Source organism: Chiloscyllium plagiosum, chromosome 16, assembly GCF_004010195.1.
Source record: "Chiloscyllium plagiosum isolate BGI_BamShark_2017 chromosome 16, ASM401019v2, whole genome shotgun sequence".
Classification (NCBI taxonomy): Eukaryota; Metazoa; Chordata; class Chondrichthyes; order Orectolobiformes; family Hemiscylliidae; genus Chiloscyllium; species Chiloscyllium plagiosum.
Window position 1 is genome coordinate 50,015,320 of NC_057725.1, and position 14,574 is coordinate 50,029,893.

The window sequence follows — 14,574 nt, forward strand, 5'->3', positions numbered from 1 at the left end:
AATGGGGATGGAAGATCAACTGTTTTCTGTATGCCTGTTAGTCCTGCAGCAGCAGTAATTCAGTTGACATGTTGCCTCTTTTGTCCATCACGTCTACCCAGTTTTAAAACAATAATGATCTCTTTTATGATTCAAATTTAGTTACAGAATCATTGTCAGATTGTCCAAACAATCCTTAAACAGGGTCTTAAAGTAAGATTTCCGGTAAGGACGGATATGAGATAGGAGACAAAACATGCCACTCCACTCTTGGTGGAAGTATGCAAAGTGAACAGGGACCCAGTGTCACTGGTCACTACTATTTTCTTCTGCTTTCACCTGGAAAATAAATGTACCTTTGGTACAAAACCACAGAAATTTAATCTCCCTGCCTCCAATGAGGAATCTATTACAGAAGAAACCCATCCAAGCGTCATCAAGATGAAAAGGAAACAAAGTGCAAAAAGCACTCCACTTTTAAAATCTAAAGTTGGTTCTGTGGAAGTTGGACACCTCAAATAACTTATTCAAATGGCCACTTGTTATTTGTGAGATAAATATGGAGCTACTCTCAATGTTACAGCCATGCTTTATCTTGATTTGGAGATATTGGTGTTGGACTGGAGTCCACAACCACCTGGTGAAGGAGCAGTGCTCCGAAAGCTACTGCTTCCGATTAAACCTGTTGGACTATAACCTGGGGTTTTATGCTTATCTTGTTCTCACACAGCCCCGACCTACAAGCCTCATTCCTGATGAAGGACTTATGCCTGAAACATTGATTCTCCTGCTCCTACGATGCTGCCTGACCCTGTTGTGTGTTTCCAGCACCACATTCTTGACAACTCTCAACGTATAGCAATAATTTAAGTACTAAGGACAATAATTTGAGTACTAAGGTCCTGAAGGCAGGAGCTGTAAACTTAGTCACCTGTTCCATGTTTATGTCAAGTATTCTCTTATGTTTCTCATGCTGAAATTAATATATGCCAATTTAATACATGCAATTGTGAGTTCTTTGCCCGTTTATGAAATCAAATACCATTTTCAACAATCATTTGTATACAATTTGTCAGTTCTACAGTATACACAAAAGTTATAGCAAGGAATAGTTGGATGGGGACTGTTTACAACTGTTCTTAAAGGGATCCTTTAACTTTCCAAGATGTTGTCTGACTGAATCTGCATTGAAATTGTGACCAGGGACTTCTGGAAAATTTCAGATTAAATTTTTGATTTCAATGTTGGGATGTTATTGTGCCCAGAAGCAAAGCAGAAGCAGTAGATAACAGATCAGAAAACAACAGATATAGAGAAAAGAGGCAGCAGGATGGAGCATACATGAACTCATTGTCCGCTAAAGTGTACAGGCAAACAGCTTTATCCCAGCTGCCAATTGTAAGCATAGATATTACTGACGGCAGACTCTTAAATAGAAATGAAACATATACTTCAAAATGGCACTTATCAAACAACAGAGGCAAAATGGAAGCTCATCCACCTCACATCCTAATTTCATCATGTTAAGTGAACGCTGATGTTGTTACAGCCACACTTTATCTTGTTCTCACACAGTGTTCACACAAATACACCGTCCCACTGTTTAGTGATGAGGAGTTTAAACCCTGGTCAAGTTTTAGCCTTCCTTGCTCAAACAAATTATTGTGCCCAAATAGCTGCATCATCTGAGATCAGCTAACTTACAGCAAATCAAAAATTGAACATAAAGCTAAATTTCAAATAGTCCTGTTGTAAAAAGCTCATATCAAACAGGGTCCCTTTCTTTACACACCGAACTTTTAAAAGAACTCCAAGACTTAGAGAATAAAAAGTTCAAGGGAACACACACTTTATTTGATGATCTCTTGACATTTTTATTGAGAAATATGGGTGAAAGACCAAGATAGAACATGTAAAACAACAGATTAGGAAATAAGATAGGTACATTAATAAGTAGTATGCAATGCTGAGCTTAGGTTTCTACATTGTAGAACAAGGAGACAACTAGTACAAATTAGGATCAGTAACATTTTGAATCCTTGGAAAACAGAGAGCTAGGTTAGAGACAGTACAATCAGTGTGATCTTATCAGTTTTGCGAATATTTGCAATACCTGCGGAAAAGCCGCCCTGTGATGATGACCAAATGGGCTAGGAGGCTGGTTGGAAGGGCATGGTTCATCAGTTGATCTTTGAAATCCAAAAGCTGTTGGAAAACCAGAGATACAAGATGCAATGAATAATTGATACTGATTAAGCACCATTACAAAGATATGACAGGAGATGGAGTCTGGCGATTCCATTTTTATAATAACTGCCCTTTATAATGAAAATATCTTTCTTTTTGTCTTCTACATCAACAAAGTGCACGATTTCACCCGCTCTTGATACACGATGCCAATCTTCACGCAGGTAATGATTATCGGTAAACCATTCAACAGGGGCAGGGCACTGCAGGACTTAACTGAAAATGTACAAAAGCACATTTTCCAAGTACTAGCAATTCACAGACAGTGTTTGTAGTTGCTGTGGAGCTAAATGCATTATGTGGAACAATATTGTGTCATATGGATCAAGAAAATTACAGGGTCAAAATCTTGGTATGCTGAAATAACTAATATGAGTGAGACCAGTGGTTTGAGGAGCAATAGCTGATTTCAAGATTGATATTAGCATTAACGAAGAGAATGGGATAAAATATACATAAAAAGACATACCCCTGCATTACTCTGCAAAAAGGACTGAAATTCAAAGACAATCTCAGAGATATATTTCATGAAGGAGTTATGAACAAACAATTGTGGGTATACCTCAGTGATACTGTTTTGCAGTAATGCCAGTGATGATAGAACAGTGTCACACAGAGTCTCAAACAGTGTGTAATCCTTTGCTTCTATCGGCCTTGCATCCTTCTAATAAAACAGAAAAAAAACATTTAACACCATCACTGTCTCATTCAGATTGAAGACTCATTTAAGTTAAATATCTTGATCAGAATTAATTTGCATAAAGCGGTCTCATCTTCAGGATCAACTTTGAACAGGAAACCTCTCTACTGAGGTTCATAAGGACACAGCGTTATCAACAGAACCACCATTATTGATTACAAGCCTGCATCCATTTGTCTCTAATTTATGTATTACCAGGATATTCAACTTCTACTGTCATGTGCAACTCACTAGCAATTCTGACCCTTCTTTCTTCCGCTGAAGATAATCCTGCCCCTCAATGTTCTCATTTGAGAGATTAGAAGAATTAGATCAATCACTATGTGCTAATGACAGGGATGCTAGTAAATGGGGAGAAACAAAGCAGGTAACTTGAAATAGAAAGATAAGAAAGTGTAAGAACAGCAACAATGAGAGAAGAGAGTAAATATAGAAAGGAGAGAGCATCAACAAAAAGATCAGTGAATTATTGAGATATTTCATGCAGAATGTGAGTGTGCTTAACCCCATTAAAAATTGGTTTCAAACATTTGGGACACTGCAAGATGTAACTGATCTTGAAAACTGGCACAGTACTAGTAAATTTCCAACTCTTATGAAGCTGGTGTAACATTAAGTTTATTCGAAGAATAGCAACCATGAGAAAAGAAAAGAGGAGAATGTCATTTCCATGCTTACATATCACCAGGGAAATTTAATATTTTTGTGTGCAGTGGTTGTGTCTGGTCTGTGCATTTTTTTGTAATCAAGTAATCAAAAAGCAAGGAGAAACAGCCTGGGTTTCACTGTACCTCTTCAGCAGGCTTTTCAGTTTCTTTGTTTTCCCTCTCTTCTCCAGTCCTGGACAGTGGATCTACAGAATCAACATTGCCTGTCACAATGAAAGGAAAATAACAATGTCAAAAATCCAATGTGGAGCGACACAGTAAGTGTTACACTGTTAAACCATAATTGATTGTTGTCTTGTTTTATCTCAAAAAAATGAAAGAGATGCAACTCTTACGAGATAATTCATAAATAGAGTCATAGAGATGTACAGCATGAAAACAGACCCGTCCATGCCGACCAGATATCCCAACCCAATCTAGTCCCACCTGCCAGCACCCGGCTCATATCCCTCCAAACCCTTCCTATTCATACACCCATCCAAATGCCTCTTAAATGTTGCAGTTGTACCAGCCTCCACCACTTCCTCTGGCAGCTCATTCCATACATGTACTACCCTCTGTGTGTAAAAGTTGCCCCTTAGGTCTCTTTTATATCTTTCCCCTCTCACCCTAAACCTATGCCCTCTAGTTCTAGACTCCCCGACCCCAGGGAAAAGACTTTGTCTATTTACCATATCCATACCCCTCATAATTTTGTAAACCTCTATAAGGTCACCCCTCAGCCTCCGACGCTCCAGTGAAAACAGCCCCAGCCTGTTCAGCCTCTCCCTACAGCTCAAATCCTCCAACCTTGGTAACATCCTTGTAAATCTTTTCTGAACCCTTTCAAGTTTCACAACATCTTTCTCCTCATCAATCCTCTTTGTTACTTCTTCAAAAAACTCAATCAAGTTTGTGAGACATGATTTCCTACGCACAAAGCCATGTTGACTATCCCTAATCAGTCGTTGCCTTTCCAAATGCATGTACATCCAGTCCCTCAGGACTCCCTCCAACAACTTGCCCACCACCTATGTCACGCTCACTGGTCTTTAGTTCCCTGGCTTGTCCTTACTACTCTTCTTAAAGAGTGGCACCACGTTAGCCAACCTCCAGTTTTCTGGCACCTCACCTGTGACTATTGATGATACAAATATCTCAGCAAGAGGCCCAGCAATCACTTCTCCAGCTTCCCACAGAGTTCTCAGGTACACCTGATCAAGTCCTGGGGATTTATCCGCCTTTATGCCTTTCATGACATCCAGCACTTCCTCTTCTGTAATATGGACATTTTCCAGTGTGTCACCATCTATATCCCTACAGTCTATATCTTCCATATCCTTTTCCACAGTAAATACTGATGTAAAATGTGAATTCATAAAGCTCAAAAACGATATGTTTAGAATTAATGTCAGGAAACACTCCTTGATGAAGAAGAATTGAGATCTCAAGCGCATGTTTTGCCGAGTAGGGTAGTGCAGGAAAAGAAATACTGGAAAGTGAGTAATTAGTTAAACAGATCTCTTAGATGTGTAACAAATAAAATAAATAACTACGAATGCTGAAGACCTGAAATAAAACATAAAATACTGGGGAAGCTCAGCAGGTCAGGCAGCATCTGTGGAAAGAAACCAGAGTTAACATTTCAAGTCTAGTAGCCCTTCATCAGAACTAGATCTATAGATATGACATCTTTCCTTTCCCCAACTTTAGTCCTCTGCCTCTTGAAAGTGCTGGTTCTTAGTGTGCCTTAGCTTTAGTTGTACGAAGTATTGTTTTGATTTGGGGATGCCGGTGTTGGACTGGGGTGTACAAAGTTAAAAATCACACAACACCAGATTATAGTCCAACAGGTTTAATTGGAAGCACACTAGCTTTCGGAGCGACACTCCTTCATCAGGTCGCTCCGAAAACTAGTGTGCTTCCAATTAAACCTGTTGGATTATAACCTGGTGTTGTATGATTTTTAACGAAGTATTGTTTGGTATCTTATTCAAGAGGTTATTCTTCATGTGTGAATTAGACTAGAGAATTTTAGCAGATAATTGAATTGAGATTAGCATTACTATAGAATCTGGTACTGCCACACTCAATGTTTACACCTTTGTACTTCCCTGGCAGAATAATTATTCTATAAGAAACCTTTGCTGTGGGAACCAGAGAGGATAGGGAGTTCATTTAAAAACAAGAGTTCCCTATGGATAACCCACTCAAACATCAGACCATCTGGCCCAATACGAAACAAATGATAATACCATGGAGACTCATTGACTGAAAGCTTCAGACAAGGGAGAATAAAGTCAGATAAAGAGCTAATTCGAAGTACACTTGGGTTGTATAGTCTGGGAATGATGCTTCAGAAAAAAGCCCAAAAGGACAAAATGACAATTGGAAATAAACAATTAAAACAGATTGTAAATGGCATATCCTGTCAAAGAAAGGATAGAAGGAGCGAATATTTCAAGCCATAAATTAGAAACATCCTTACTAGATCCTAAAATGTGCATAGTACTCAAGGTATCTTCTTAGCATCTGACTAAAATGAAGGAACAATAGTTCTTTTAGGTTATCTTACTCCAGTGACCTTTGGTTGGGTCATCCTGCACTCAGTTTTCAGCTGGACATTTTGTCAATTGAATGACTATTCCTAAAGTGCAAATTAGATACAAATATAAGCTTCCTTTAAGAAAGAACTTGTAGCTCTCCTGCAAAGAGTTAAAGATTGCAAAATGTGAGCGCTGGGTTATTTAGTTGATAATGAGCACATGGTTTCTGTCAGGATTTAAAAAGAAATTGGTGAGAAATGTGGCCATAAGCAGTGAAGCAAGTAATTTTGATGAACCTAAGTTTCCTGAAAAGTTTGGAATCTTCGACAGATGGACATTTCACATGTTCAACAAATACAGTAAAAAGTATGAAATATGGTTTTTTTTAACATAATAGGAAATTCATGACAGGTCAATCTCTGATTAGAAAAGGACGGGACTATTACATCATGATGCATTACACAATGGGACAGACTTCCTTCCAAGCACTCACAGTGTCCAAAGCTACATTCCTGAATTTCCTGCAAATTATGTGACAAGAATATGGTTAGATAATTAATACAAGTTTTGATCATTTGTACCCTAATATAAGCAGAGGAAAATTCACCCAAATGTATTATTCTGCTGCTGCACTGTTAATTTTAAAGGAGTTTTTTAACCCACCTATTCATGTCTGTTATGACATATCACCATGGCAGGAGGACATGAATCCAGATCTTCTGGCTCAGAGATAAGGAACCTACCATAAGAATCCCCATATTATCAGTTTATGTCAATCTAAGGCTGCCAATGTTAATTGGTATTAAATAAACAATGAAATAATCCATTCAAAAGTTCTTACAGGCTCAACATCTGGCTTTACTCACATCAATGAACTACCTATAGATATTATGGCTCTGGTATTTTCTGTTCAGGGGGACTTTCCCTGGTCTCTATTTTCTAGCACAGAGAGAGCCTGGAGTTTTTCCACCTTTACCTGTCTGACATAGCTCCTTGAAAGTGGAGTCAGAGGTAGATGGGATAGTGAAGAAGGCGTTTGGTATGCTTTCCTTTATTGGTCAGAGTATTGAGTACAGGAATTGGGAGGTCATGTTGTGGCTGTACAGAGCATTGGTTAGGCTACTGTTGGAATATTGCATGCAATTCTGGTCTCCTTCCTATTGGAAAGATGTTGTGAAACTTGAAAGGACTCAGAGGAGATTTGCAGGGATATTGTCGGGGTTGGAGGGTTTGAGCTGTGGGGAGACGTTGGGTGGGCTGGGGCTATTTATCTTAGAGCGTCAGAGGCTGAGGGGTGACCTTGTGGAGGTTTGTGGAATCATGAGGAGCATGGATAGGAGAGATGGATAGGATCTTTTCCCTGGGGTCGGGGGGTCCAGAACTGGAGGGCATGGGTTTATGGTGAGAGGGGAGAGATATAAAGGAGACCTAAGAGGCAACCTTTTCGCTCAGAGGGTGGTGTGTGTGTGGGGTGGGCTGCCATAGGAGGTGGTGGGAGCAGGTGCAGTCACAGCAATTGGGGGGCACCTGGATGGGTGTTTGAGTGGGTGGGGGTTTGGTGGGATGTGGGCTGGGTGCTGGCGGGTGGGACTGGGTTGGGTTGAGTTGGGATGTCTGGTTGGCGTGCACGGGTTGGACCGAGGAGTCTGTTTCCATGCTATACATCTCTATGACTCTGTGACTTATTTCCCATAACTGAGTGAAAGACTCAAACCAATGAAGAAACTGTAACTTTCAGAATGCACCATTCATTGTGGTCGAAACATCTCCAAATTCAGATAAAGCAATCTCCCTTCCAAATCCAAGGAAAATGGCCAGATTTCAGGAAGGGCATTTAATGTATAATTTTCTTAAGATTAGCAGTAAAATTTGTGATTCAAACCATATGCCAACGCTTGTTAATTGCACGTTCCATCCTGCAGGTTGTATTTACCTATTGAAATAAACTGACAGTCCAAACTCTAGCAAGGTATCATTAGGTTGAATGAAAGAAGATAAGTGTCTTCACTACCGGAATATGATAGGAAGGGACACAAACATACAAACATTCAAGAAGGCAGTGGATGATTATTTGGATGAAAATAATGTGCAAAGGCATGGGGAGGAAAAGCAGGAGTTTGGTGCTATAAAATTATGCTCATTTGAAGAGTTGGTGCAGGCACGACAGGCCAAATGGCCTCCAGCGCTGTAAAACTTTTATGACTCCATAAGAGTGCTTCAGCAAAATGAGACATGGTAAAATGTTACATAAAAATGGCTCTGCATCTGAACACATAAAACTATAATGAGGGATATGATTTGGAGATGCCAGTGTTGGACTGGGCTGTACAAAGTTAAAAATCACACAACATCAGGTTATAGTCCAACAGGTTTATTTGGAAGCACTAGCTTTCTGAGTGCCGCTCCTTCGTCAGGTGGTTGTTACCTGATGAAGGAGCAGCGCTCCGAAAGCTATTGTTTCCAAATAAACCTGTTAGACTATAACCTGGTGTTGTGTGATTTTTTTTAAACTTTATAATGAGGGATAAATTGTTAATGTAGGTAGAGATGAAAATGTATGACCTGATAGACATTCCAGTAACGTGCTTAAAAGGTGACCAAAGTTGGGACCTGATTGTAGAAGGTAATTTGGCATATTTGAACAAAAGAGAGATAGGAAAAGGCACTGGGATCATCTGTTAATTAAGGATGGCATTGGGTCATGATTAGGAGATAACTTTAACTTGAAGGACAAGGTGTAAAACTGTAAAGTTAAAAAAAAAGAAAGTAAAGAAGTCCCTTGAGGGGATACTTTATAGGTTGGGTGCGGCACAGTGGCTCAGTGGTTAGCACTGTTGCCTCACAGCACCAGGGATCCGCAAGTTTGATTCTGCAAAGATTAGTAGTGGGTCAGTACATTTGGCAGACTTTAAAAACTGGCAAAGAATGACTAAAAAGATAACAAAGAGGCAGATAGCAGAAAATGAAAGAAAGCTAGCTAATAATATAAATCAGATAGTAAGAGTTTCTATAAATGTTTGAATAGAAAAATAACTAAAACTAATGTTGGATTCTAAAAGTGAGTCTGGGGAATTCATAATTGAAAACAAAGATATAGTGGAGACTATGAACAGGTATTTTGTTCCTGTCATCATAGTAAAGAACTTAGAAAATTTCCCAAACCAGCAGACAGAGAGGGACAACTTAAAACAATCATCATCACCAGGGAAGAGGTGCTTGGAAAACCATTGGACCAAAGGGCTAATAAGTTACTAGACTAGATGGCCTGCATTGTAGGACCTTAAAAGAAGTAGCAGCTTTGATAGTGAGATGCATTGGTCATAATCTTCCACATTTCCTTACATTTTCAAAGGCTGCCAGCAAATGAAACACCTTTATTCAAGAAAGGAGAGATACAGAAGGTGGGAAACTATAGGTCAGTTAGCTGAATAGGTTACAATAGGGCATTTTAACAATCACAAGCAGGCAAGTTGACATGACTTTGTGGAAGGGAAACAATTTTCAATTAACCCATTCAAGGTTTTTGACAAAGTCACATTCGCAAACAATAGAGGTGGTTGTGGTGTCCTTGGAATTCCAAAAGATATTTGATAAGGTGCCACATCAGAGGTTTGTGTATAATTTGTATGCAAGTCAGAACACAAGCAGGGCAATACAAAGTAGTCATTCATAAGTACAGGAAACATTTCTAAATTGGATCCCTGCTTGGGATTGCCTTCGTTAAGTGCAAACATTCATAAGTTAGATGTCTGTAAATTAGGGATCTCCGTATGGATAGAAGATTGGTTAGCTAACAGAATGCAGTTCGCAGAGAACAGGGATAAATGGGTCATTTTCAGATTGATCAACTGTAATTAGCAGAGTGCCACAGGAATCAATGCTGAGTCATCAACTATTTACAATCTATATTAATGATCTGGATGAGGGGATTGAATGTGTGATAGCTTAGTTTGCCAATGACACTACATAGGTAGAAAATAGGTTATGAAGAGGAGGTGGACATTCTGCAAAGGAATATAGACAGGTTAACTGAGTGTGCAAAAGGCATATGTAGTATAATATGGGTAAATATGAATTTGTCCATTTTGACAGCAAAATAGAAAAGCAATGTGTAGCTAAATGGAGAGTCATTCCAGGACTTGGTGGAACAGATTAGTCTGGGTGTTTTAGTACATGAATCACAAAACATTAACTTGAAGGTATAGCAAATGATTAGGAAGGTAAAAGTAATGCGTTATTATTGTAAAGTGAAAGGAACTGGGGAGTTTTCCTGCAGCTGTACAGGGCATTGAGATCTCATTTGAAGCGCTGTGCACAATTTTAGTCTCTATTTGAAAAAATATATAATTGCTTTAGAAGCAATTCAGATAAGGTCACAACTATTCCCTAAGATAAATGACTTATCTTTTCAAGAAAGGCTGAACTGGTTAGCCTAATATTCATCGGTGTTCAGAAGAATGAGACGTGATCTTATTGAAACAACTAAAATCTTGAGGGGACTTGATAGGGTAGATACCAGGAGAATGTTTCCTCTGTGGAAGAGATGAGTTCTGGGAGACAATTTAAGAATAAGAAGTATTGCTTTTAAGACAGTTTGAGCAGAATTACTTTAACAGTTTTGTTACAGTAGGTGGATAAATCCCCAGGACCTGATCATGTGTACCCAAGAACTATGTGGGAAATGAGGGAAGAGATTGCTGGGTCCCTTCCTGAGATATTTGTAGCATCAATAGCCACAGGTGAGGTGATAGAAGACTAGAGGTGTTGGCTAACGTTGTGCCACTATTTAAGAAAGGTAGTAAGGAAAACCCAGGGAACTATAGACTAGTGAGCCTGACGTCGGTAGTGGGCAAATTGTTGGAGGGACTCCTAAGGGATAGTATTTGGAAAGACAAGGACTGGTTGGGGATAGTTAACATTGCTTTGTGTATGGGAAATCATGCCTCACTAACTTGATGGAGTTTTTTGAAGAAGTAAGGGCTGAGCAGTGGATGTGACTTCAGTAAGGCAGTCAACATGGTTCTTCATGGTAGACTGGTCACAAGGTTTGATTACATGGAATAAAGGGAGAACTAGCCATTTGAATACAGAATTGGCTTGAAGGTAGAAGACAGAGGGTGGTGGTGAAGGACTGCTTTTCAGACTGGGAGCCTGTGACAAGTGGAGTATCACAAAGATCGGTGCTGGGTCCACTACTTTTCATAATTTATATAACTGATTTGGATGTGAACATAGGAGGTATGGTTTGTAAGTTTGCAGATGATATAAAATTGGAGGTGTAGTGGACAGTGAAGAAGGTTACCTCAGAGTGCAATGGGATCTTGATTAGATGGACCAAATGGTCCAAGAAGTGGCAGATTGTGTTTAATTTTGATAAATATGAGGTGCTGCACTTTGGAAAGGTAAATCAGGGCAGAACTTATACACTTAATAGAAAATTCCTGGAGAGAGTTGCTGAACAAAGAGACATCAGAGCGCAGGTTCATAGTTTCTTGAAAGTGGAGTCGCAGGTAAATAGGATAGTGAAGGTGGTGTTTGGTACCTTTGCCCTTATTAATAAGTGCATTGAGAATAGGTGTTGGGAGGTTATGTTGTAGCTGTATAGGACATTGGTTTGGCCACTTTTGGAGTCTTGCATGTATTTCTGGTCTCCCTCCTATAGGAAGGATGTTGTGAAATTTGAAACGGTTCAGAAAAGATTTACGAGGATGTTGCCAGGGTTGGTGAGTTTGAGTTATAGGGAGTGGCTGAATAGGCTGGGGTTGCTTTCCCTGGAGCATCAGAGGCTGAAGGGTGAGCTTAGAGGTTTATAAAATCAAGAGGGGCATGGATAGGGTAAATAGAGAAGATATTTTCCCTACGGTCAGGGAGTCCTAAACTAGAGGGTATAGGTTTAAGGTGAGAGGGGAAAGATAAAAGGGACTTAAGAGGCAACATTTTCATGCAGAGGGTGATGTATGTATGGGATGAGCTGCCAGAGGAAGTGGTGGTGACTGGTACAGTTACAATATCTAAAATTGCAGATACATTCTATTTTGTTCAAAAAGCACACAATCTGCAGGTAGTCAATGCAAGCAGTCAATCCATGTAACATTTTATAAATTTCTACTTTGGAAATAGAACCAGTCTGACTCAAGATTGAGATACAAACAGACTCGAACCTCACACTTTTAACTGAGCTGTCACCTTTTTAATATAAAACCTTAAGTTATCTCAAGAATGCAACTGGAAAAAAGTTCTGGGATTTACATATTAATAAGCCGAAACCTGCAACCCATTCTAAAAGATGAAAGGCTTAACAACAATGTAGGTTTGTTCAATATATCGTTTCAGTTGCATGCCACTGATCTTTTGCTATAAACTCTGTGTCTTATGATCCTGCTCCACAGCTACCTGATGAAGGAGCAACTCTCTGAAACACTCTAGTACTTCCAAATAAACCTGTTGGACTATAACCTGGTGTTGTGTGATTTTTTTTAACAACATCTAAAATGCATCTGGACTTGTATATAAATAGAAAGGGTTCAGAGGTGTGGGATATAGGTGAATTAATGTTATTTCTGCAATTATAAGTTCTGATACAGAGTAAATGAATTCACATTAGTTTGGGATTGTTTCAGACGAGAACTGACTTAGCAAGAATGAGGAAATATATAATCCGTTACAAAATAATATGTCAGCATGAGACGTGATTACAAAACAATGGTAGAAATACAGGCACTAGATAAAATGCTGTGAAGAGAGGCCTGTATAAACATCTGTTTTCCCACTTGTATGGGGACACAGGAACAAACCCTAATTAAAGAGGTAATAAAGGTCAGAGTGGCCTCCAGAGAGGAATAAATGCTGATAAAGAAAGGATATGCCTAGTGGTGATCTGCAGTGGAATGACGTCAAACAACTTTATGGGGGCCAGAGATAGGCATTTGTCACGGACAAGGCCGGATAAACAGAAGTTGTGGGATCAGTCTTAAGGAAATGAGTGACGTAAGCGGAGGAGGGGGCAAACAATGAAATAAGAAAAAATATGGGGATTCAAACTGTATAAATTTCGAGAGTTTGTTGGATTTGATGTGTATTTGTCATTGCCTTACCTGGCATTAGACATTGCACCCACTTGCAAGTGTACAAATAAACAGCACTACTGTTTCAGGTTTTTGTCTCGGACTGAAATTATTGAAGTGAGAGAGTTTTATTTCTCACAGAGGGATATGGGCAAAACGCTGGCAAGTGAGACTACATTAATTTAGGACATCTGGTCCGCATGATCGAGTTGTACGGTTTCCGTGTTGTACATCTTTATGACTCTGACTTTGTTACAGTCCATCCCATTCGTCCCCCAAAATACTTTCCCCTACCTCACCTACCATGTATTAAGGTTTCAGGAAAGTAGACAGAATTGTATCGTAATTGTGGACTCTACCCAACAATCAGAGGCCTTTTCTAGCCTTCTTAAACCTCTTTCTCAGCAGCAGCCTGCGACGTGTGCTCTTACCTGGGGAGCTCTCCATGTTTCGCCTGACAGTCTTGCTCCGCGGTGTGGTTCCTGGTTGCCTAGAGACCAGAGGTTGTACAGCAGTAGTCCTCCCGGCCTGAGGGTGGCGCACCGGCCCTGGAGCAGCATTCGCTTGAAGTTAATCTAAAGATCCAATCAGGTGGTGTATGGAGCCTCCTACAGGCTTTCCTGTGAGTAAATACTTTTCTTAAAAACACACAACTGAGCACTTTTAAGTCTTTCACATTCCACAAATTGGTTTTGTTTTGAAATTGACATTTGAAGTTTTGAACAGCATCCCTGAGTTCCTCCAAAGGTGACTTGTTTATGATTTCTGAGAATTCAATGTCTGCCTCCAAGGATGAATGTAGCAGATTAACTAACCCGTTTTCCTTGATATTTACAGTTATTGAGAGGTCTCCCTTACATTTCTAGCATTTTCCCTTTTTGGGGGTTGCTTCTCCTCTCTCATCTTCTTCATTGAATCTGCCTGGTTGTTCTTGTCACACGAGCAAGTTTAATTACTCACCACATCCCAATACTTGTCAAATGGCCGTCTCCCCTTATTTCTCGGATAGTAAAAACGGATGGTTGAAGAAGTAACATAGATGGTGGAGAGAAGAAAAGAAAAATAGGGCAGAGCTCACCTTCCACCCTACAAACCTCCGCATAAACCAAATCATCCGCCGACATTTCCACCACCTCCAAACAGACCCTACCACCAGGGATATATTTCCCTCCCCACCTCTTTCCGCCTTCCGCAAAGACCGTTCCCTCCGTGACTACCTGGTCAGGTCCACGCCCCCCTACGACCCACTCTCCCATCCTGGCACTTTCCCCTGCCACCGCAGGAACTGTAAAACCTGTGTCCACGCCTCCTCCCTCACCTCTATCCAAGGCCCTAAAGGAGCCTTCCATATCCATCAAAATTTTACATCCACTAATATCATTTATTGTATC

At 39.9% G+C, this 14,574-nt stretch overlaps 1 protein-coding gene across 3 annotated transcripts in view; it reads right to left on the minus strand.

Annotated features, from left to right (window-relative positions):
- The window catches only part of LOC122557884, a 59,233-nt gene extending 45,491 nt beyond the window's left edge, over positions 1-13,742 (minus strand). For all 3 annotated transcript variants that reach the window (XM_043706063.1, XM_043706061.1, XM_043706064.1), the window contains exons 1-4: positions 13,615-13,742; positions 3,718-3,797; positions 2,789-2,890; positions 2,093-2,184 (exon numbers count right to left, since the gene is read on the minus strand). In XM_043706063.1, the coding sequence (XP_043561998.1) occupies positions 2,093-2,184; positions 2,789-2,890; positions 3,718-3,797; positions 13,615-13,630 (290 nt within the window). In that variant the 5' untranslated portion in view covers positions 13,631-13,742. The remainder of the gene's footprint in view (positions 1-2,092; positions 2,185-2,788; positions 2,891-3,717; positions 3,798-13,614) is intronic.
- Between the last annotated feature and the right edge of the window lie 832 nt (positions 13,743-14,574).